Here is a 22,046-nt window from a genome sequence, read left to right as displayed (position 1 = left end):
AGTTTTTACTGACTCTCGCATTTATGTGCTTTTAATCACAGCTGGGTCTGCAGGCATTAATCAGTGCTCCTGTTTATCCCCAGGCCTCAAAAAGCATCACCTGCTAATTCTTGCATATCAAGATGTTGTCATAAACACAGGAGCAAACCAGGCTTGGTGTTTTCCTGCTCTGCTGGAAACTGGGAGAATTGTTACAGCTTTCATAGGGGAGAAGCCAATTTCAATAAATGCAGAGAGTGAACTCATGTTTGATAGATGCTGTTGAATTGTACGTGCACACAGATGCACAGGTACAGTGGATGAAAACAAAGTTAACAAGAGGAAGGGGGAATAAATGTTAACAGGCTGCTTATGTGGCAGCTTGTTCAAATGGGGAGGACTTCCTATGCAGATATAACTTCAGAATAAGGGCAAGTATGCAGACTCTATCAAGCATAATGATCACCACATCTGTGTGTCTTTTTGTTTTGTGCCCTTGCCAGAATAGAGGAACTTTGGGGAAAAAGCCCTGTTTCTCACTGAGCCCCAGGAAGCCTGCCTGGAATGCTGAGGACTAGAAATATACTATCTATAAAATATGAATCTTAGATTCTGAGGCAGATTCTTCTTCTTTGGCGATCACTCATAGCTGAGTAAGATTGTCTTCCATGAACATGGTCTTAACAGTAAGTCCGTAAGTGACTGTGGAGGCCAATTCTGGATCCACATGTCCTTCCACAGTGGGGACATAGGTTTCCGGGCAGAAGTTTGCCAAACATGCCTTCTTCTTAGCACGTTTTCCCCTTTTGTCCTGAGTTTGTGCTTCTTGAAAGTCCACTGTACCTTTGGTAAAGGCTGTTCTCCAATTGGAGCGCTTGCAGGCCAGTGTTTCTCAGTTGTCAGCGTTTATACTACATTTTTAAAAGTTCTGCCTTGAGGGAGTCTTTAAACCTCTTTTGTTGACCGCCAGCATTACACTTTCCATTTTTAAGTTTGGAATAGAGTAGTTGCTTTGGAAGATGATAATCAGGCATCCACACTGAGGCATCTAATTATAAGCCTGCATTTTTATCAAAGCTTATATATTTCAATCAAGGCTTGTATTTTAAAATGAGCTTAAAAAAAGGATTTTCAAATGTTTCATGCCAGGCAGAAAACCTTGGCTATCCTCCTAGATAAGTGGCCCCCTGATTTATAGCAGGAAAAACAATTCTCAAAGTCGTTAAAAAAAAAGAGGAAATTACAGACTGAGAGCAAGGACACTGATCCTGCATGTTACGGAACATAAAAAAGGCTGAGAAAACACAATTAGGAATGAGTAAATAGTAAAATAATACCAATGTCCCTCCCAGTAAAATGAGCCATATCTTCTTCCTAACGTTGAAAGGCCAAGAGCAGTGAAAAAGACAACTGACTTGGCTGGAAGAATGAGAGTATTTTTGGGAAATCTTTTAAAACATTTAGCTGACAGAAAAGAGAGCATTTTTGAAAAGTCTTTTCTAAAGCTGTTTCTGAGAGAGTTAAAAAGGGCAATAAATGTTGGGAAAGGCAATTGGCTTGGCTAGAGAAGAAGAAGCTTCTTCCTATTTTATTTTTAGGCTGGAAAGGGGGGTGAAAGGAGGGGTGTAAATTGAAGAGGCTTCTTTTAAAAGCTGTGTTTTACTGAGTTCCTTCCTTTCTACTTTGAGAAGCTTTTTTCTTTTAAAAGGCTACCTATGATAATGTAAATGTAATTATGCAAAGGATCTAGAAAGAAAGAAAAGTTTAATTCTTATTTCATAGAGTCATATTGCTGTAGGAGACCAGAGGGCAAATGAGCCTAGCCCCCCTGCCAGACAGAAGACGCCATCCAAGCAGTCCTGATATATAGTTGTCAGGCATTTGTTTAGAAACCTTTAATGAAGAAGATCTTTCAATGTTGATGTGAACTCAATATCCTTGACATATGTTTAAGATAAAAATTTAAGATTAACCATTTGTTTTAGAAGGCAATAGGGCAAGGAGGGCAAGAGGTGAGCTGGTAATTAAGATTCCATGTAAGATATATTATTACTTATTTGTCATTTATAGATGTAACAATATATAGCTCTTTGTGTTCCTTATAAGGACAGGAGGATATGGGTGTATCTATTGTGATTGGTTCTAGCAAACAGCCAATAGGAATTTCAACCAGGCTGATTGGACAGAGGCAGCCACAGGAGGAGCAAAGGGGGCTGGATTAAGGGAATATAAGGGCTGGCCAGGATGGCAGGAGAGCAGGCCAGAGCTTGGTAACCATATACCACTGTGCCTCTCATTTATTTGTCTGACAAATAAATTATTATTTTAATTTCTCTATTGCTGCGTTGAATATTTCATTCCAGCTAAGCGTTAACCACAAGCAGAGGTGCTACAACACAACATGACCAGTCCAGCAAAGTTAATGTTGAAGAGTCATGGCTTCAACACTGGTGATCTTTGCTTCTTCCAGTACACTGGCATTAGTTCTCCTGTCTTCCCAAGTGATATGTATAAATTTTCGGAGATACCATTGATGGACTCTTTTGATGAATTGGAGATGGTGTTTATAAGTGATCCATGTTTCGCAAGCATACAGTTAGGCTGGTAGTACAATAGCTTTGGAAACAAGCATTTTGGTTTCCCTGTGAATGTCCCAGTCCTCAAACACTCTGCACTTCAATTGAGAGAAAGCTGCACTCACAGAGCTCAGGCAATGCTGGATTTTGGCATCAATGTCAGCCCTTGTGGAAAGATAACTGCCCAGGTAGGAGAAGTGACCAACACTTTCCAATGATACACCATTGAGTTGGATTTGTGGCGCTGCAGAGGGGTTGCTTTGTGCTTGTTGGTGCAGCACTTTGGATGTTGAGTGATAGGCCAAGCTTTTTGTAAGCTTCTGCGAAGATATTTAGGATGCTCTGGAAGTCATCCTCTGAGTGTGCAAACACTACATTGTCATTAGCATACTGAAGCTCTATGACGGAAGTTATGGTAACCTTACTCTTTATAGAATCTGAGGCAGATTATACACCTTCTGAGTCCAATGTCATCCCTTCCACACTTGCCAGCTTTGGAGCTGTACTCTTCAAAAGATACCATACACATCTGACAGCAAAATCAGGGCTACTTTATACAGTGGTACCTCGCAAGACGAAATTAATTCGTTCTGCGAGTTTTTTCGTCTTGCGAATTTTTCGTCTTGCGAAGCACAGATTCCCATAGGAATGCATTTTTTAAGAAAAAGGAAACAAACTTGCAAGACGTTTTCGTCTTGCGAAGCAAGCCCATAGGGAAATTCGTCTTGCGAAGCAAATCAAAAAACAAAAAACTCTTTCGTCTTGCGAGTTTTTCGTCTTACGAGGCATTCGTCTTGCGAGGTACCACTGTATTTTATCTAGAGATAGATTGATCATTGATTGACTACTCTAGTGGGTGCTCATATTAGGAAATGACATGGGAGTGTTTGCTCATGTCCAGATAGATTTGGTGCCATTCATGTGTCTTCAGTCTGTGGTGTGAGCTCTGTGTATACACATACAGTGGGACGCGAGTGGCGCTGTGGTCTAAACCACCAAGCCTCTTGGGCTTGCCGATCAGAAGGTTGGCAGTTCAAATCCCCATGACAGGGTGAGCTCCTGTTGTTCTGTCCCAGCTCCTGCCAACCTAGCAGTTTGAAAGCACACCAGTGCAAGTAGACAAATAGGTACCACTGTGGTGGGAAAGTAAACAGCGTTTCCGTGTGCTCTGGTTTCCATCGCTGTGTTCCATTGCGCCGGAAGCAGTTTAGTCATGCTGGCCACATGACCTGGAAAGCTGTCTCCCTCGGCCTGAAAGCGAGATGAGTGCCGCAACACCATAGTCGTCTTTGACTGGACTCAACTGTCCAGGGGTCCTTTACCTTTACCTCTTTTATACATGTACACACACACACGAGCACACACACAGAGTGATGGGGAGAGGAGTGTTGTGGAATGAATACGTTTCTCAGGAAAGTGGAATTATGTCACTATATTTCCCACCCAGAAACCCTAAGAGGCACACAGCTTCGCTTTCTATCCTACTGGTTGCCTCTGAGCTGTGGCATCTATATTTGCAGAAAAAATATAATTAAGGGATAATATAACCTTTTAAGTGGGTTGATGATAGGAATTGGGTGGTGGTTGGGGGTGGGGTGCTGGTTTCCTAACTATAAAAGTCTATCCATCAGAACCCTGAAAGGAGTTCTCTGCGTAACCTGGCAACCAGATCGGCAGTCACTAGGCAACGTGGTTGCTGGGCAGCACTAAAGGTGATTGGCAGCTCTGACAGGCAAGGCTAGAAAACTGCACTTGACCTGCCCCACCCCCACCAAGGAAGCCGCAGCACTTTGCTACATCATAGCCCCCACCCTGAACGGAAACCAGATGTTGGTCTCTCTCACTTGCAGCTGTGAGTGGAGGGGGTGGAGCAAAGGGACTCGCCTGTGTGGGTAGGTGAAAGCATTTTGTTAGTTAATGACATGTCCATCAAAATAATCTGATGCGTGTCTTGGTCACAATGAAGTGATAAAAGATTTGAAGGGCTGGCGGCGGGAGAGAGGGAACTGGAAATTCAGAGTGGGAAAGTGGCAATATTATTCACTCCCGGGGGGGGGGACTGAAATGGGAAAAGTGAGAAATCTTCAGGGGAGGAAACAATTGCCGCCTCCTCCTTGGAAATATTATCTCTTTCAGGACAATCACTGAAATACTTTTGAGTGCTGTGTTGCAAAATTATTATTATTATTTTTTTTAAAAAAAATTATCATCCAGCCATTTCCACCAAAGGCATAGCAAAGCCAAATGCACTGTACAATAACATAAAATATTGTTTGGGTAAATATAAAGTAAATAGGAAAGCTATAGAATACAAAACAGTCTTTAAAATGTTTTGTCCTTTTTAGGAGTCCACCAGCCTCCTGCAATGAGGGGCCATCAGTTGGATAAGACTGCGCAGTGTTCTGAAGATATGAGCAATTTAAAAGGTTTTTGTGCTTTAAACTGCTCCCTGGGCTGATTCTGTAGAGTCTGAAAGTGCATCTAGCAACACGAAGGATGTCTTATACAAACTATTTTCCACTTAATGCCTCTTCGCCTCTCACTTGCCTCCAATTCCTTCATTTTATCCCTTTATTTGAATACCTGCATACTGCTTTCCCCAAACTTTCAAAGCAGATTACATCAGAACAAACACACACACACACTCTCTCTGACACAGAGAGAAAGACACACACACACACACACACACACACACACACACGTATCAAACAGAATATGAATCACTTGTGTAGCCATGGAAATAGCACTTCAATCGAAGCTTTCTTTTTTAAAAGGTAAGTTGTAGAATGCTTTTCAAAAATTCAACAAAGAGATAGGTTTCCATGCCTCTTCTGGAAGAAGCTTCCACAGTTTTGCAGCTGTTTCAAACGGCTGCTGTTTGCACCCGTTGCAAAGTCAGTAAAGGTAGGGTTGCCATATTCCCAATAGTGAAAATCTGCACAAAACTGTTGAGCCTTTTGGGGGTGGGGAGTTGTTGAGCTTTATTTGGGAACATCTCCCCAGAGATGTTTTTAAAAATCTCCCTACTTGCCATACGTCCAAGTTTTCCTGGACATTTCGCTGATTAAGCAAAAACCCGCCTAGATTTTTTATTTATTTATTTATTTTGCAGTCTGATTCCCTGATATGTCCAGGAAAACCCAAATGTATGGCAGCCCTGGTAAAGACAGCAGTGCTGCTGTCATAGACACAACACCCAGGACATTTCTCTGGTAATCACACATATAGCACATGATGCCCATTTCCTGGGTCCCGCCCCCACATACCTTTTTAATAGCTGGAAATGTTATCTGGGCAACCACAGTTTCTGGGAGTTGACAATATGCCTGCCGACCCCATTGCTGTGAGATGTTGATTCAGAAGCTTTTGTGACTTGGTCAGACCTTTTGTTCCAAGGGTGATTTCACAGGGCAAACCTAGATCTGTCCCTGTCCATCAATCCTCACTCCCTAACCAAGCAGACTTATATGATATGTGTGTTTGTAGACATCCGTATTGCACCTTTAGGTTTACATTGTAGCACATTGCACACTTAAAATAATGTAAAGGGACCCCTGGCCATTAGGTCCGGTTGGGACCGACTCTGGAGTTGCGGCACTCATCTTGCTTTATTGGCCGAGGGAGCTGGCGTACAGCTTCCAGGTCATGTGGCTATCATGATTAAGCCGCTTCTGGTGAACCACACGGAAACGCCGTTTACCTTCCCGCCAGAGCGCTACCTATTTATCCACTTGCACTTTGACGTGCTTTCGAACTGCTAGGTTAGCAGGAGCAGGGACAGAGTAACGGGAGCTCACCCCGTCGTGGGGATTCGAACCGCCAACATTCTGATCGGCAAGTCCTAGGCTCTGTGGTTTAACCCACAGCATGACCCGCGTCCCTAAAATAATGTAGTGCACACTTAAAACAATTTAGTAAAATACTCGTGTGCAGAGAAGAACCTCAGCACTTGCAAGAAAGTTGGACCCAACTGAACTCTTGGGTCTTGGTAAGTTGAGAATTTGGATCAAAGGGCTGCTTATTTTGTCTTCTGCCTCCCTTACTTGCTTCTCTTTCTCAAGAGCCAGCATGGTGTAATGGTTAAGAGGCGTGGACTCGTAATCTGGTGAACCGGGTTCGCTTCCCCGCTCCTCCACATGCAGCTGCTGGGTGACCTTGGGCTAGTCACACTTCTCTGAAGTCTCTCAGCCTCACTCCCACCACGGAAGGGAAAAGGAGATTGTTAGCTGCTTTGAGACTCCTTAAGGGGAGTGAAAGGCGGGATATCAAGTCCAAACTCTTCTCCTTCTTCAACTAAAAAGCCCCCAAACTTTCGCTCATAGCGGAGCTACCATCATATGGCGGTAGCTGCTGCTGACATCTCAGATGGCTCCTCTGTACCTAGGATCTAGCAGGACAGTATCTAACGCAAGAAGACCTGACTCTTCCCCCACCTGCTGTGCTGGTCCTGGGGGAGTTTACCGTGAGGCATGGTCAAAGTCCGGTCCTGGGCCGAGGGTCTGGAGACTGCCACTAAGGGGGAAGTGGGGTCCAAAGCAAGAAGCCGGGCGTAGTCAGGAACTCCGGAGAAACAGGTCTGGGTGCTGGCAGAAACAGGTTTCCAACGTGGTTGCTCCCGCAACCTGGGACTGGGCTGACTGGCCTTTATCTGGGCTGACTGGCCCACAGGTGACCCGCCTCTCCTGGCCTTAAGGCGAGCACTGCTCCTGAGAGAACCCAGTTCCCTCCGCCTCTCTGCCCTGAGCCTCTGCAGCTCAGGAGAGACTGGAGGGTTACTGGACCCAGGGGCAGCTTCACCTTCCCCTGACAGGGCTGCGAGAGGCGCACCTGCAGGCAACGGGTCCTTGATCACCTCCGGAGCTAGAGCGGATTCAGCTGGTGTCTGCTCCTGAGGATCCAGCACAGGTGAAGGCCCTTCAGGTTCAAGACCCTGCCCCGGCTCAGCCGGCCCTGGAGGTGGGGATTCCTGTGCAGGCTGGGACTCCTCAGATTCAGCTTCTGAATCAGATTCCCAGGCCATCACACCTGCCTTTAAGTCAAGCACCAAGAAGAATCCAGCTCCTACCTTGCCGTGCGCGGGAGGAACCTCAGCCCTCCCTCCCCGTCCTCATGCACGCCTTTCGCACTCGACAGATGGTGAGGGTTTGCATGCATCTCCATGCCTCAGCACTGCCAAGCATGCAGCAGATGGTGGCACCAGTCTGCTGAAAGCACCAGCATTTAGTAACTGCTAAATGTTTTAATTAAGCCCCTTGTTGCCTGCCCCTCATGTCTCAAAATGACCTCTGAAACACAAAGTCAGAATGAAGACAGGTGAACTATGTATCTGTGCAGGAGGGAAGCCTGCATGCCTGGAGAGGGGCAAGGAGAAATCCCAAGGAATTGCAGACTCGAGGGCAACTCCCCAGTGAGAAGAGAGTTACAGCCGGTGCTTTTTTTTCTAAGAAAAAAGAGGTGCTAGAACTCACCTTGAATGCCTCCCTTGTTCTCTTATAATGGCAATGATGCCCACATGAGAGGTGCCAGAACTGAGTTCCCGTGAGTTCCAGCTGGGGGGGAAAACCTGGTTACAGCATTTGTGGCTTCTTAGTTCGTTAAAAAAGGTAACTGGACATGATTAAGATGCATGAAGATTTTTTGTGGCATGGAGAAAATTGAGTGTTTTTCTCCCTCTCCTGTAATACAGTGGTACCTCAGGTTAAGAACTTAATTCGTTCTGGAAGTCCGTTCTTAAATGGAAACTGTTCTTAACCTGAAGTACCACTTTAGCTAATGGGGCCTCCCGCTACCGCCGCGCGATTCCCGTTCTCATCCGGAAGCAAAGTTCTTAACCGGAGGTACTATTTCTGTGTTAGCGGGGTTTGTAACCTGAAGCGTCTGTAACCCAAGGTACCACTGTACTGGAACCTGGCACCATCCACTGAAGCTGAATGGTAAAAGATTCAGGGAGAGATAAAAATAAGCACTTTTTCTATATAGCACATAAGCTGATTTATTGAGAGCCAGTGTGGTGCAACAGACTAAGACTTGCGAGACCAGAGTTCAAATCCCCACTGAGGCAGGAAGCTCACTGGGTGATCTTGGGCCAGCTACTAGCCCTAGTCTACCTCGCAATATTCTTCTGGGGATAAATGGTAAGGAGAACTATGTTCAATAACCTGAGCTGCTTGGGAGATGAATATAATAAATAAAATAAAAAAGATACCATGATGGTCACCAACTTCGGAAAATCTACTGAGATTAGATTAGACCACCCTTTCTCAATCCTGGGTCCCCAGATGATGTTGGACTACAACTTCCATGATCCTTGACCACTGGTCCTGCTAACTAGGGATGATGGGAGCTGTAGTCCATTTGGGGACCCCAGGTTGAGAAAGGCTGGATTAGGTAAGGCCCAACGATGGCTACCAGCCCCGTGAGCTATTTACTACCTGCAGAACCAGGACATAAATGCCACTGAATCCACTTACAGTGGAAGGTATTGGGGTTACATATGGCTTTAGGACAAAACCAGCATTTGAACTGAGCCCAGAAACTAACTAGTAACCAGTGCAGTCATGCCAGAACTGGTGTTTGGACCACCCTGCCCCAATCAATCTGGCCACTGAATTCTGCACCTGCTCTCTCTGCCTGAAGAACAGCTGCCTATCAAATTAGAAGTGAACTGACTCAGTCTAAGGCAGCTTCATTTGATCCTGATAAATCTATTTTATACATCCCAAAACTAAGTCCTGGCGTTAAATAAATATGATGGGCCTGTTTTGTGACTTACGCCTCCACCCAAATCATCATAGGGATGCGTGCGAAAAGAGTGTGTTCTCTTCTAGGACCCTGTTGGGCAAGAGATACCCCCCCCCCTGCATTGCTTGCCATATGACAAGGCTCCTTCCTATGAAGGGTACATGTGGGTGGGTGGGTGGGTGGGTTCAACAACCCCTCCCCCTGCGATGTTCAGAGCAAAAAAGAAAGGTTGTGATCAATGCAATGTATAAGCATTCTACAATTTTAAATTTATTTTTTTTTTAAATAATTTTTATTGTGTTTTTTCAGACGTATACAAAAAAGGAAGAAAAAAGAAGCACAGAAAAAACAAGAAATAGACCAAAAGAAGATAGAAAATTCATAACCCTTCAACAACCTATTTCAACTTTCTATCGAGCTTCCCCACATCTCCCGCTCAATGCATTCTTAACAATAAATTTATCAGCAAATTATAACCTTGTTTCATGTATTTCTTTTGTACTTTCAATTGCAGTTTAAGTTTAAATCCCTTACTGCTCGTTTACTCTATAAACAAAACATATTATCATTTTTAACATTTAAACTTGGATTCTTTCAATAATGTTATCCAATTTCATAAATGTTGCACACTCATTACTGGGGCTAGCATTTCAAATTATGCGTCATTTTATAGTTCATATAGCTTATAAAATTTTTGCAGGTAATTCTTAAATTTTTTCCAGTCCTCCTCCATTGCTTCTTCTCCCAGATCTCGGATTCTGGCAGTCATTTCGGCCAGCTCCATATAGTCAATCAGTTGCGTTTGCCACTCTTCCAGTGTGGGCAAATCTTGAGTCTTCCAATATTTGGCGATCAGAATTCTTGCTGCCGTGGTGGCATACATAAAAAACGTTCTATCCTTCTTTAACACCCCTTGGCCGACAATACCCAAGAGGAAGGCCTCCGGTTTTTTAGAGAAGGTGTACTTAAACACCTTTTTTAACTCGTTATAGATCATTTCCCAGAAGGCCTTCACTCTTGGGCAAGTCCACCAAAGGTGAAAAAATGTTCCTTCAGCTTCCTTACACTTCCAACATTTGTTATCAGACAAATGGTATATCTTAGCAAGCTTGACTGGGGTCATGTACCACCTGTATATCATTTTCATGATGTTTTCTTTCAAGGCATTACATGCCGTAAATTTCATACCGGTGGTCCATAACCTTTCCCAGTCTTCAAACATGATATTATAACCAATGTCTTGAGCCCACTTTATCATGGCTGATTTAACTGTCTCATCCTGTGTATTCCATTTAAGCAGCAAGTTATACATTCTCGATAATACCTTGGTCTTTGGTTCTAACAGCTCTGTCTCAAGTTTCGATTTTTCCACCTGGAATCCTGTTTTTTTATCTAGCTTAACAACTTCGTTAATTTGGGCATAGTGAAATCAATCTTGCACCTTATCTTTTAAATTTTCAAAGCTCCGCAACCTCCAATTGTCGTCAATTTTTTCTATTAATTCCCAATATTTCGGCCAACCGACCTCCATATTGGGTTTTTTCCGCGCCTTGGCCTCCACTGGTGATAGCCACCTCGGAGTCTTACTTTCCAATAAGTCTTTATATTTCATCCAGACCATAAAGATTGCTTTCCTGACAATATGGTTTTTGAACATTCCATGTGTTTTTACCTTGCCGTACCACAAATACGCATGCCATCCTAACGAATTGTTAAAACCTTCCAGGTCTAGGACATCTGTATTCTCTAATAAAATCCAATCTTTCAACCAGCAGAGGGCTGCCGCCTCATAGTATAACCTTAAGTCCGGCAGGGCAAACCCCCCTCTTTCTTTTGCATCAGTTAGTATTTTAAACTTTATTCGGGGCTTTTTGCCCTGCCAGACAAACTTTGATATATCCCTCTGCCACTTTCCAAAACATTCCACTCTGTCCACGACCTGCAAGGTTTGAAATAGAAACAACATTTTTGGCAAAACATTCATCTTAACAGCAACAATTCGGCCCAGCAAGGAAAGCTTCAGTCTCGACCAAGTTTCCAAATCCTTCTTAACCTCTGACCAGCATTTCTCATAATTGTCCTTAAACAAGTTCAAGTTTTTAGGCGTCAAGTTTACCCCCAGGTATTTCACTTTCTTGACCACAGTTAACTCTGTTTCCTTCTGAAACCCCTCTATTTCTAAAGGCGTCAAGTTTTTCCCCAAAACTTTAGTTTTCTGTTTGTTCAACTTAAATCCTGCCACCCGACCAAATTCTTGTATCAATTCCAGAACTCTTTTTGTACTAGATTCTGGCTCCTGTAATGTTATTACTAAGTCATCTGCAAATGCTTTCAATTTATATTGTTTCACTCCGACCGTAATCCCCTGTATTTGCCGGTCCCTCCTAATCATGTTCAACAAAACCTCCAGGACTGATATAAATAATAGTGGGGATAGGGGGCACCCCTGGCGTGTTCCTTTTTCAATATGGAACTCCTCTGTCACCACATTGTTCACTATCAACTTAGCTTTTTGTTCTGAATAAATTGCTTCTAAGCCATTTTCAAACCCCCGTCCCACTCCCATCCCTTCCAAGTTCTTCTTCATAAATTTCCAAGAGATATTGTCAAAGGCCTTCTCAGCATCAATAAAAATTAACACTGCTTTAGTGTTAATATTTGTTTGTAAAAGTTCCAGGATATCAATAATGTTCCTAGTATTGTCAAACAAATGCCTACCAGGAAGAAAGCCTGCTTGGTCCTTATGAATTACTTCATTTAAAACCTTTTTCAATCTACTTGCCAAAATGTCTGCAAATATTTTGTAATCCACATTTAGGAGTGAGATGGGACGGTAGTTTCTAAGTTGATTCTTTTCAGTTTCCACTTTGGGTATCAATGTGATGAAAGCTTCTTTCCACGTTTCCGGTGCCCTTCCTCCCCCCATAATCTGATTGCAAACCTCCATTAATGGAAGAGTTAAGTAGTCTTTTAATATCTTATAATACTTGGAGGTGAGCCCATCTGGGCCTGGAGATTTGCCCAACTGCATATTCTGAATGGCACCCTCAATTTCCTGTTGTGTTATTTTACAGTTCAAGATTGATCTCTTCTCCTGGGATAGTTCTGGTAGACCATTGAGTTTCAAAAATCGTTCCATCTCAGACACTTCCTCAGGCCCTTGTGTATACAACTTTTTGAAGTATTTCTGGAAACACTTTCTAATTTCACCTGGTTTCTGGATATTTTTCCCTTCCACCTCTAGATTGGTAACATAATTAAATTTCTGTCTTTTTTTCAACTGCCATGCCAGCAGTTTTCCACATTTGTTTGCTGACTCAAAGGATCTTTGTCTCATTTGTTTAATTTTCCATTCCACTTCTTGGTTTATCAATTTCAAATATTGTGCCTGATAGAATTTGATCTCTCGCAAGATCTCTTTGGATTTTGGTTTAGATCTCAATCTTTTCTCTCCATCTCTTATCTTCTCTAGTATTTTATCCTTTTTCCCATTCCAGAGTTTTTTCTTAATTGTGTTTTGTTGTATCAGAAACCCCCTCATTACAGCTTTGCTAGCGTCCCAGACTGTTCTTTTTTCCACTGAAGTGTTCAAGTTGATTTCAAAATAGTCCCTTAATGTTTTTTGGGCCTTCTTTACAAACTCTTGATCTCTAAAGAGGGTGTCATTCATTTTCCATCTGAAGGATCCGGCTGGCGTAAGTCTCAATTCCATTTTCAGGGCGTTATGGTCGGAGCAAGTCTTTGGGCAGATTTCCACTCTTATAGTCTTCGGTGCCAGCCCTCTAGTTGTCCAGATTTGGTCGATTCTCGTCCATGACAAGTGGGCCTCAGAAAAGAAAGTTCCTTCTCTACCTAGGGGGTTCCTTGTCCGCCAAATGTCGATCAAATCCATATTGTCTGTCAGTTCAAAAAAGGTTTTCGGTAGTCTGCCATCCTTAGTTAAGTTTTGGCTCTGTGACTTATCCATCAAAGTGGAGACTACCCCATTCATGTCTCCCATCATAATGATGTTCGAATAGTCCAGATAGTCCAGTAATGTCTCGTGCAGCTTCTTATAAAATTCTGCTTTCCCCTCATTTGGTGCATAAATTCCTAATATCAAAACTTTTTCTCCTTGGGATTGTATTTCAATTGCCAAGATTCTCCCTTGCTCATCTTTAAACAGAAATTTCGGTGCTAGGTTCTCCTTTACGTAGATCACCAGGCCTCTCTTTTTTACTTTGTCTGACGAAACAAATTCTTGGCCTAATCTTTTGTTAATTAGTACTTTCCTGTGGAGCCTAGTCACGTGCGTTTCTTGCAAGCAAATTACATCCAAATTTTCCTTTTTCAAAATATGAAAAATCCTTTTTCGTTTTTCCGGGGAATTTGCGCCGTTAATATTCCAACTGTACAGCTGCAGAGACATCCTGTATCAATCTGTTGTTGCTCTCTATGGGGTGTCCTCCTTTTTATCTGGGTCCGAGGGAGATGGTATTGGTTCCAATCCAGGCTGTGGCGGAGGCCAAGGAACTGCTGTTCCCTTCTGAAGATCCTCTCCGTGGTCGTGCAGGAACTTCTGGTTGTCCTCTTTTGTCTTGATTCTAACCTTCTTTCCTTTGTATTTAAAAGATAGGCCTTGTGGGAACTCCCACCTATAGGGTATTCCGTTGCCTCTCAAAAGTCTTGCTAGGTCAGTATAAATGGCCCTGAGATCCAGTAATTGTTTTGGTATATCCTTATAAATTTCCGCTCTTCTATCCTGGATCTCAAGTGATTTATTAAAATGAAGGTCAAGTATTTTGTCTCTCTCCTGTTTGGTCCTTAGGATAATCAAGCAGTCTCTTGGTCTGTCCTTCCTGGTGACACTTCCCAATCTAAATGCCGTTGTTATTTTGAAGTCTTCGTCCTCCTTTATTCCCCAGAATTTGGAAAATTCTACTGTCAAGAAACCAGTCAAATCTTCCTTTTCAATTTGTTCTTAGAATCATAGAATTGGAAGAGACCACAAGGGCCATCGAGTCCAACCCCCTGCCAAGCAGGAAACACCATCAGAGCACTCCTGACATATGGTTGTCAAGCCTCTGCTTAAAGACCTCCAAAGAAGGAGACTCCACCACACTCCTTGGCAGCAAATTCCACTGTCGAACAGCTCTTACTGTCAGGAAGTTCTTCCTAATGTTTAGGTGGAATCTTCTTTCTTGTAGTTTGGATCCATTGCTCCGTGTCCGCTTCTCTGGAGCAGCAGAAAACAACCTTTCTCCTTCCTTTTATATATTTGAACATGGCTATCATATGACCCCTTAACCTCCTCTTCTCCAGGCTAAACATGCCCAGCTCCCTTAGCCGTTCCTCATAAGGCATCGTTTCCAGGCCTTTGACCATTTTGGTTGCCCTCCTCTGGACACGTTCCAGTTTGTCAGTGTCCTTCTTGAACTGTGGTGCCCAGAACTGGACACAGTACTCCAGGTGAGGTCTGACCAGAGCAGACTACAGTGGCACTATTACTTCCCTTGATCTAGATGCTATACTCCTATTGATGCATCCCAGAATTGCATTGGCTTTTTTAGCTGCTGCGTAACACTGTTGGCTCATGTCAAGTTTGTGGTCAACCTCCTCCCGCTGGGATTTCTTAGATTTCTTTTTTTATTTGAGGGTGCATAGATTGTGACAAGCTCATTTCAACAATACTGAACATGGTAGTTTATAACTTTATTATTTATCCATTAGATAAGCAAGGTTTTTAAAAACAACAACAACAACAACCAAGTATACATACAATCATTACAAGCTCATTTCAACCATCTTTAATATAACTTAAGCAGATATATAAATGCACCTGAAAAGCAGACAACATTCCTCAAATCCGGGTTTGCCTTTCACTCCCTTGTGCCTTGTATTCCCACCACAATAATGGGTTAGTTTTGCTGCAGACTTTCACAGCAACTAATCTCTTATGGAGAAAATGGAATATCACCTTAAAGAAACGAATAGAAAGCCAGAAGCAATCTCCAGTATTTTCCTCCTGCCTTGGGAGCCGTTAGGAAGCCGTCAATCAGTTAGCCTCCAAACCTCTCAGCGAAAGTCTGGGACAGTCCATGGTGCAGAAACTCGAAAAAAGTCGCACTTCTAATAAATAGCGCTGTGGCTTGACTGGGAAGGGGGTCCCCTAGGGCTGCTGCGACTGCCCACGCGAAGCCTGTGCGCCTTGCCCCGCCGCCCAGGCATGAACCAGTGGAGAGGTGCGATTTTTGCACCCATGTCCCGGGGGCGAACCTGACCAACTCTAGCTAGGCACCATCTGCTCACCAGACCTTGACCCTGCGCAACTCTTGCGGGTGCCGCAACACGCTACTCCAAATAGGGGTTCGGTTTGGTGACCTGGTATTAGCAGCTAACCACTACCTGCTCCGAATTCTTGGTGAGACCAGCTAGGAGCTGAATAAACAAAAATAATGGCAGCGCCGGATTGAGGGCAGTGTGGGCGGTTCCCTGCACAGGGTGCCAAGCCGAGCAGGTGCAAAATACTATTACTAATTCTACTACTAAAAACAAACAAACACCCTATATTTATACGTAAAGAAAAGCTACCGTACCAAAATGAATTATTGTGAGGGCGCCAATTTTGGCCTCGCCCAGGGCGCCATATTAGCAAAGTTGGAGCTCCTTAAGGGCGGGCAGCAGCGAGATCGCCGTTGTGCCAAAAAGAGAGACCCCAATCCAAAGAGAGGCGGGTCGTGCGTAAAAGGAGCGCGGTGCCGATGTCCCGATTTGGCGACCTGTCTCTCCCCGCACCTTGCCAACAAAGGTTCGTATAGTTAAAGCTATGGTTTTCCCAGTAGTGATGTATGGAAGTGAGAGCTGGACCATAAAGAAGGCTAAACAACAACAACAAAAAATCCTTCCAGTAGCACCTTAAAGACCAACTAAGTTAGTTCTTGGTATGAGCTTTCGTGTGCATGCACACTTCTTCAGATAGTTGGTCTTTAAGGTGCTACTGGAAGGAATTTTTTTGTTGTTGTTTTGACTATGGCAGACCAACACGGCTACCTATCTGTAACTGAAACATAAAGAAGGCTGATGGCCGAAGAATTGATGCTTTTGAATTATGGTGCTGGAGGAGACTCTTGAGAGTCCCATGGACTGCAAGAAGATCCAACCTATTCATTCTGAAGGAAATCAGCCCTGAGTGCTCACTGGCAGGACAGATCGTGAAGCTGAGGCTCCAATACTTTGGCCACCTCATGAGAAGAGAAGACTCCCTGGAAAAGACCCTGATGTTGGGAAAGATGGAGGGCACAAGGAGAAGGGAACGACAGAGGACGAGATGGTTGGATAGTGTTTTCGAGGTTACCAGCATGAGTTTGACCAAACTGCGGGAGGCAGTGGAAGACAGGAGTGCCTGGTCCATGGGGTCACGAAGAGTCGGACACGACTAAACGACTAAACAACAACAACTCTCCCCCCACCCCGTTCAGGAAGGATCAGTTGCACGAGACAAACAAAAAAAACCCACCCCCGATCCCCCGAATCCAGCTGCCTCTAGCATCTAGGGGACGTTCCCACGCGGCTGCGAAGCCAGCCCAGCCACCAAAGCGGAGCAATCCACACCCGCTGCGCCTCCGATTGGCTGTCGCCGCCTCCGCCGCGCCCACTCTCTGCGGCTTCCCCTCGGCAAAGGCGCGCGCGCGCCACCCGGTCGCCGGTTCCGGCCATGTCGGCGCTGCAGCAGCAGCAGCAGCCGGTTCCGGGCGCCGACCCGGCTAGCCTCCTCCTCGTCCTCCTGCCGCGGCCGGCGCTGCTGCTGCTGGGTCCCGCTGGCTCGGGGCGCTCGGCGCTCTCCTTCCGCGCGGCGCTGCTGGGCGCTGCTTCCTCCTCGCGGGCTCGCGCGCTCTTCTTGGCGCCGCGGCCTCTGGAGCGCCTGCCGGCTGGAGGCGCAGATGCAGCCGGAGCCGGAGCCATCCAGGTGGGTGGGCGAGTGGGTAGGTGGACCAGCAGCCCACCCGTGAGGCCAGATTGCGGGACCGGATTTAGGGCGGGGCGGGCGCGGTGAGGGGCGATCAGCTGAGGGAGTGAATAACAACAACAAAAATACCTATACAGGATTTATGTGGGTCCCTACTGAGATTAATAATAATAAAAAGCAGCTGTACCAAAGTGAATTATTGTGAAAATAAGAAAAATTTTTTGGGGTGGGTGTCACATTTTGTCCTCATTCAAGGTGCCATTGAAATTTGAAAGGCCGAAGTCCACTGCTGCACCAGGGGACAAATATGGTAATATGGTGCCCTGAGCAAGGACAAAATTTGGTGCCCCCCCAATATTATTTTGCATCCCCTCAACTCTGTGCTATGGGGGTGCAGGTGGTCCCCCCCCGGGCACGGAGTCAAGGGAATGCAAAATAATAATATGGGGGGGGGAGCACCAAATTTGGTCCTTGCTCAGGGCGCCATATTCATAGCTGTCAACGTTTCCCTTTTCTTGTGTGGAATCCTATTTGAAATAAGGGAATTGCCCTTTAAAAAAAGGAAAAAGTTGACAGCTATGGCCATATTAGGGATGCGGGTGGCGCTGTGGGTTAAACCACAGAGCCCTAAGACTTGCTGATCAGAAGGTCGGTGGTTCGAATCCCAGCGACGGGGTGAGCTCCCATTGCTCGCTCCCTGCTCCTGCCAACCTAGCAGTTCAAAAGCACGTTAAAGTGCAAGTAGATAAATAGGCACCACTCCAATGGTAAGGTAAACAGTGTTTCTGTGTGCTGCTCTTGGTTTGCCAGAAGCGATTTAGTCATGCTGGCCACATGACCTGGAAAGCTGTCTGTGGACAAACGCCGGCTCCCTCGGCCAATAAAGTGAGATGAGCGCTGCAACCCCAGAGTCGGTCACGACTGGACCTAATGGTCAGTGGTCCCTTTACCTTTTTATGGCCATATTACCAAAGTAATATGCAAGTGAGGCGACCACTGCCCTGGCCTGTAGTGTGGCTTATTCATTCCTACAAATTGGCCATTAACACTCTTCCCTTTCCTTCCCTAGAGAATCCACTTCCTGTACCCGCCATCGTTCTGGGAGCTTCTTCAGCTGGTGGCCTCCCTACATGAAACTTTTTCCTGCTCCCTCTCCCTAGTCGTTCTGGATGGCTTGGAGGAATACTTGGGCAGCTGCTCCAGCCCAGCGATGGCAGCTCAGCTTGTGGCCTTGCTGCTGGACACGGCGAACCATTTCAGCCAGAAGCTCCCCGTGGAGTCTGCTGCAGGCTGCAAGCTCGTCGTTTCCATGAGGCTTTCTGGAGAAGCTGGGGAACAAGCGGAGTATTTCTCGGCAATTGAGCGCTACTTCCCAGCCCAGTGCTGGTTGCATCCGAGCACAGAGGAGATTGCTGGTTCAGGTAGCCTGGGCATCACCAAGCTGATTAGAGCACGTCTCTCCCAGCCGGGCACTAAGGACCAAGAATGGCTGGTGAGATTCGATCCACAAGGGGACATGAGGATTTCTCTACTTCCGTGCGAAGGGGAAGTTGATGGGTGCACAGCTTCAAAGAGCAATCGACCCCCTGAGACTTAAGCCCATCCTTTTCTCGGCTCCCAATCTTAGGCCTCTGGTGGTCCTTAGTTGAGTCATTTTTGTGTTCAGGTAACCAACTACCTCTGACTCAAACGCATACATTCACATCCCAGGTGATAACATCTTTCTTACTCCAGTTTGTTGTTTCTTTCCTCCCAGCTTTGGGCTGAGAGGTTGCCTTTTTTTGGCGAGCAGCAAGTTCCAATGCTCTAAGTTCCTATAGAGTCATTTCAGCTTCCCCATCTGCTCTGCTTACACCGGAGACTGGCTGCACCTCCGATCGCAAACATGAAATGTACCTTTTTCGCTTTCCTAGTTGCAGAGAAAAGCCCTGGAAGGAAACAGGGCCCTAAGACTCGGCAAACAGAACACCAAGAGATTAAATCTTACACTTCTGGATTTGTTTGTTTTTTCGTCTTTTAAAAATCCAGTTGTACGGTGTGAGGGAAATGGTTTTCAGAGCGTGACCTGGGGGGAAGATGTGGACAGTTGCCTATGGAATGGGTGAGCAAAAGTGCCCCTTGGATTCTTCCCACTGTGTTACCTTGAGCAAATAAAGAGAGAGAGAGATCTCTATCCCCCCGTTGACCTATTTTATGTTGGTTACACTACAGCAGATAGGGAAAGTGGTGTTGGGTCTTTCACATACAGGCGATTCCCCACTTATGCGGGGCTTACATTCTGAGCATCAATGCACATAAGCGAAATGCACATAAGCAGGGTAAGTACAGTTTCCTGCCCAGCAGCTGTTGCAGTGATAGCTCCTGCACACCTTTTTGGAGCCCTTGGAGCATTTTTTCCCCTGGACTTTGGACTCTGGGGAGGGTCTCCTTGTGAGTCACTAGGACTCTCCCACTATTCCAGGTTAGTATTGAATTAGTTATTTCCTGGCAAGGCACATATGTGCAGTTGTGTGCAAGTCAATTGCACACAAGTGGTGCGGTGTTGTCTGTATGTTTGTCATGTCTCATGTTTGCTTCCCAGAATAGTCAAAAGCGTACACAAAGCACATGCTCTTCCTAGGGAGTTGTGACCTAGTGCATGGCACACATTCAGTGCACCACGATGTGAGAAATCCCTCTTGTGTTCGCTCTGGGTTTGTTCGCTCTTGTAAATGTGCTCCCCTGGGGTGAAATATATCACATGGGGCTTGATTTGGGTACACCGCTCATATTGCTGCCCTGCACTGGTCCCGGTGCCTGTCTTCATGGTTTCAGTGCCACTGTGTTTCAGGGTAGAGCAGCACCATCTGCAGGATCAATTTGCCACATGCTGGCAGCTGCCCAGCCACTAGTCTCCCCACCACCTTCTCTCAGCCAAAGGTATTTGTGACTGGTCAGTAGTTATCCCAGTCTAAGATGTCCAGGACCAGTTCCTTTAGGAGTGGCAGCTCCATCACCTCTTTCAAGGCAGCAGGGAACAGTTCCAGGGCGGCATTCACCATGACTCAGTAAGCCACACCACCCAAAATAACTGCCAACTAGCTATAATAATAATAATTCATTATTTGTACCGCGCCCATCTGGCTGGGTTTCCCCAGCCACTCTGGGTAGCTCTCAACAGCATATTAAAAACACAAGAAAACACCAAACATTCAAAACTTCCCTAAACAGCGTTGCCTTCAGATGTCTTTTAAAAGTTAGATAGTTGTTTATTTCCTTGACATCTGTTGGGAAAGTGTTCCACAGGGCAGCTGCCACTACCAAGAAGGCCCTCTGCCTGGTTCCCTGTAACTTTGCCTCTCGCAGTGAGGGAACCGCCAGAAGGCCCTTGGAGCTGGACCTCAGTGTCCAAGCTGAACGTTGGGGGTGGAGATGTTTCTTCAGGTATACTGGGACAAGGCTGTTTAGGGCTTTAAAGGTCAGCACCAACACTTTGAATTGTGCTTGGAAACATATTGGGAGCCCTTTCAAGACCAGTGTTATATGGTTTCGGCGGCCACTCCCAGTCACCAGTCTAGCTGCCACATTCTGGATTAGTTGTAGTTTCTGGGTCACCTTCAAAGGTAGCAGGAGGCAATGCAAGCTGCAAAAGAAGCCATGTTTGCACATGGCAGGCGCGGTTGGTTACACTAACCAGAGCTCGGTTGGCTTTGGAGCAAAACTTGTACCACTAAGGCGACTATAGGGTTGTAGTGCTCATCTCGCTTTCAGGCCGAGGGAGCCGGCGTTTGTCCACAGACAGCTTCCTGGGTCATGCAGCCAGCATGACTAAACTGCTTCTGGTGCAACGGAACACTGTGATGGAAACCAGAGCGCAGGGAAACACTGTTTATCCTCCCACCGCAGTGGTTCCTATTTATCTACCTGCACTGGCGTGCTTTCAAACTGCTAGGTTGGCAGGAGCTGGGACAGAGCAATGGGAGCTCACCCTGTCACGGGGATTCAAAAAGCCGACCTTCTGTTCAGCAAGCCCAAGAGGCTCAGTGGTTTAGACCACAGTGCCACCTGTGTCCCATTGCACTGGAACCACAGACACAGGAAGGGGGACTGTTGTAGGTTTCACACCCCTCTTCACCAGATGCAGCCCCATAGCTTTCCCAGAAACAACATGCTGCCTGCGGTGTGCTCCACTTCCTCAACAGACCATTGGCTCCAAGCCATTTTCTTTTCTCAAAGGGCCTGCGGTTCTAAAGGCAGTTCTGGCAAAATATTGGGGTGGCCAGGGAAACCTTATTGGAAGGTGAGGCCTGAGCTGCAACAGACCACAGCTGGGCTTAAGCTGCCTGTTTGGACATGACTCATGAACCAGCTCAAAGCAGAGCCACAGGGGACCATTGCAATGAGCCCCCCAAAAGCATCTCAGGGAAACGGCCTCCCCTCTCCCAGAAACAAGGGCCTATGCTGGTTCTGTTCTGGAGCTTGCCCAACATCAGCAAGCGGTGGGTTGGTCTCCTGCCCCTTTTTGCAAGCTGCGTCCCTGATAACGGTTACAGAGGTGCTTGCTGGCACTCTGATAAGCCCTATCACAGCAGCAAGGCCAGGGCTGGGCCTGCTGTGCTGGTGGGCTCTTTTCAGAGGGCGTAAGGGTTGGGCATAACGTTTTTCTTGAGTGTTGACAAGCAGCTGCCTGCCTGGTCTAAGCCCCTGATTGCTCTCTCATCTCCCAACAGTTTACCACAAGGTTAAAAATCCTACCTACGGTGTACAGGGAGGTTTCGGGAGAGGGAGAATGGGGGAGATCAGAAGCTCCACCTTCTTCAAAAACT

General features: G+C 45.8%; 1 protein-coding gene across 2 annotated transcripts in view; it reads left to right on the top strand.

Moving 5' to 3' along the window:
* SWSAP1 (SWIM-type zinc finger 7 associated protein 1) overlaps positions 1-19,411 on the top strand; it is a 40,901-nt gene extending 21,490 nt beyond the window's left edge. The window contains exons 1-2 of one of the 2 annotated variants that reach the window (XM_081894790.1): positions 16,967-17,241; positions 18,311-19,411. In XM_081894790.1, coding sequence (XP_081750916.1) covers positions 16,990-17,241; positions 18,311-18,838 — 780 coding nt within the window. In that variant the 5' untranslated portion in view covers positions 16,967-16,989 and the 3' untranslated portion in view covers positions 18,839-19,411. Of the gene's footprint in view, positions 1-16,966; positions 17,242-18,310 lie in introns of those variants that run through there. The other variant, XM_081894791.1, reaches the window with a different exon arrangement.
* Positions 19,412-22,046: the final 2,635 nt, after the last annotated feature.

Source organism: Podarcis melisellensis (assembly GCF_964234715.1).
Source record: "Podarcis melisellensis genome assembly, chromosome: 17".
Lineage (NCBI taxonomy): Eukaryota > Metazoa > Chordata > Lepidosauria > Squamata > Lacertidae > Podarcis > Podarcis melisellensis.
The sequence above is the reverse complement of the archived record's forward strand: the minus strand, read 5'-3'. Positions and strand labels throughout refer to the sequence as shown.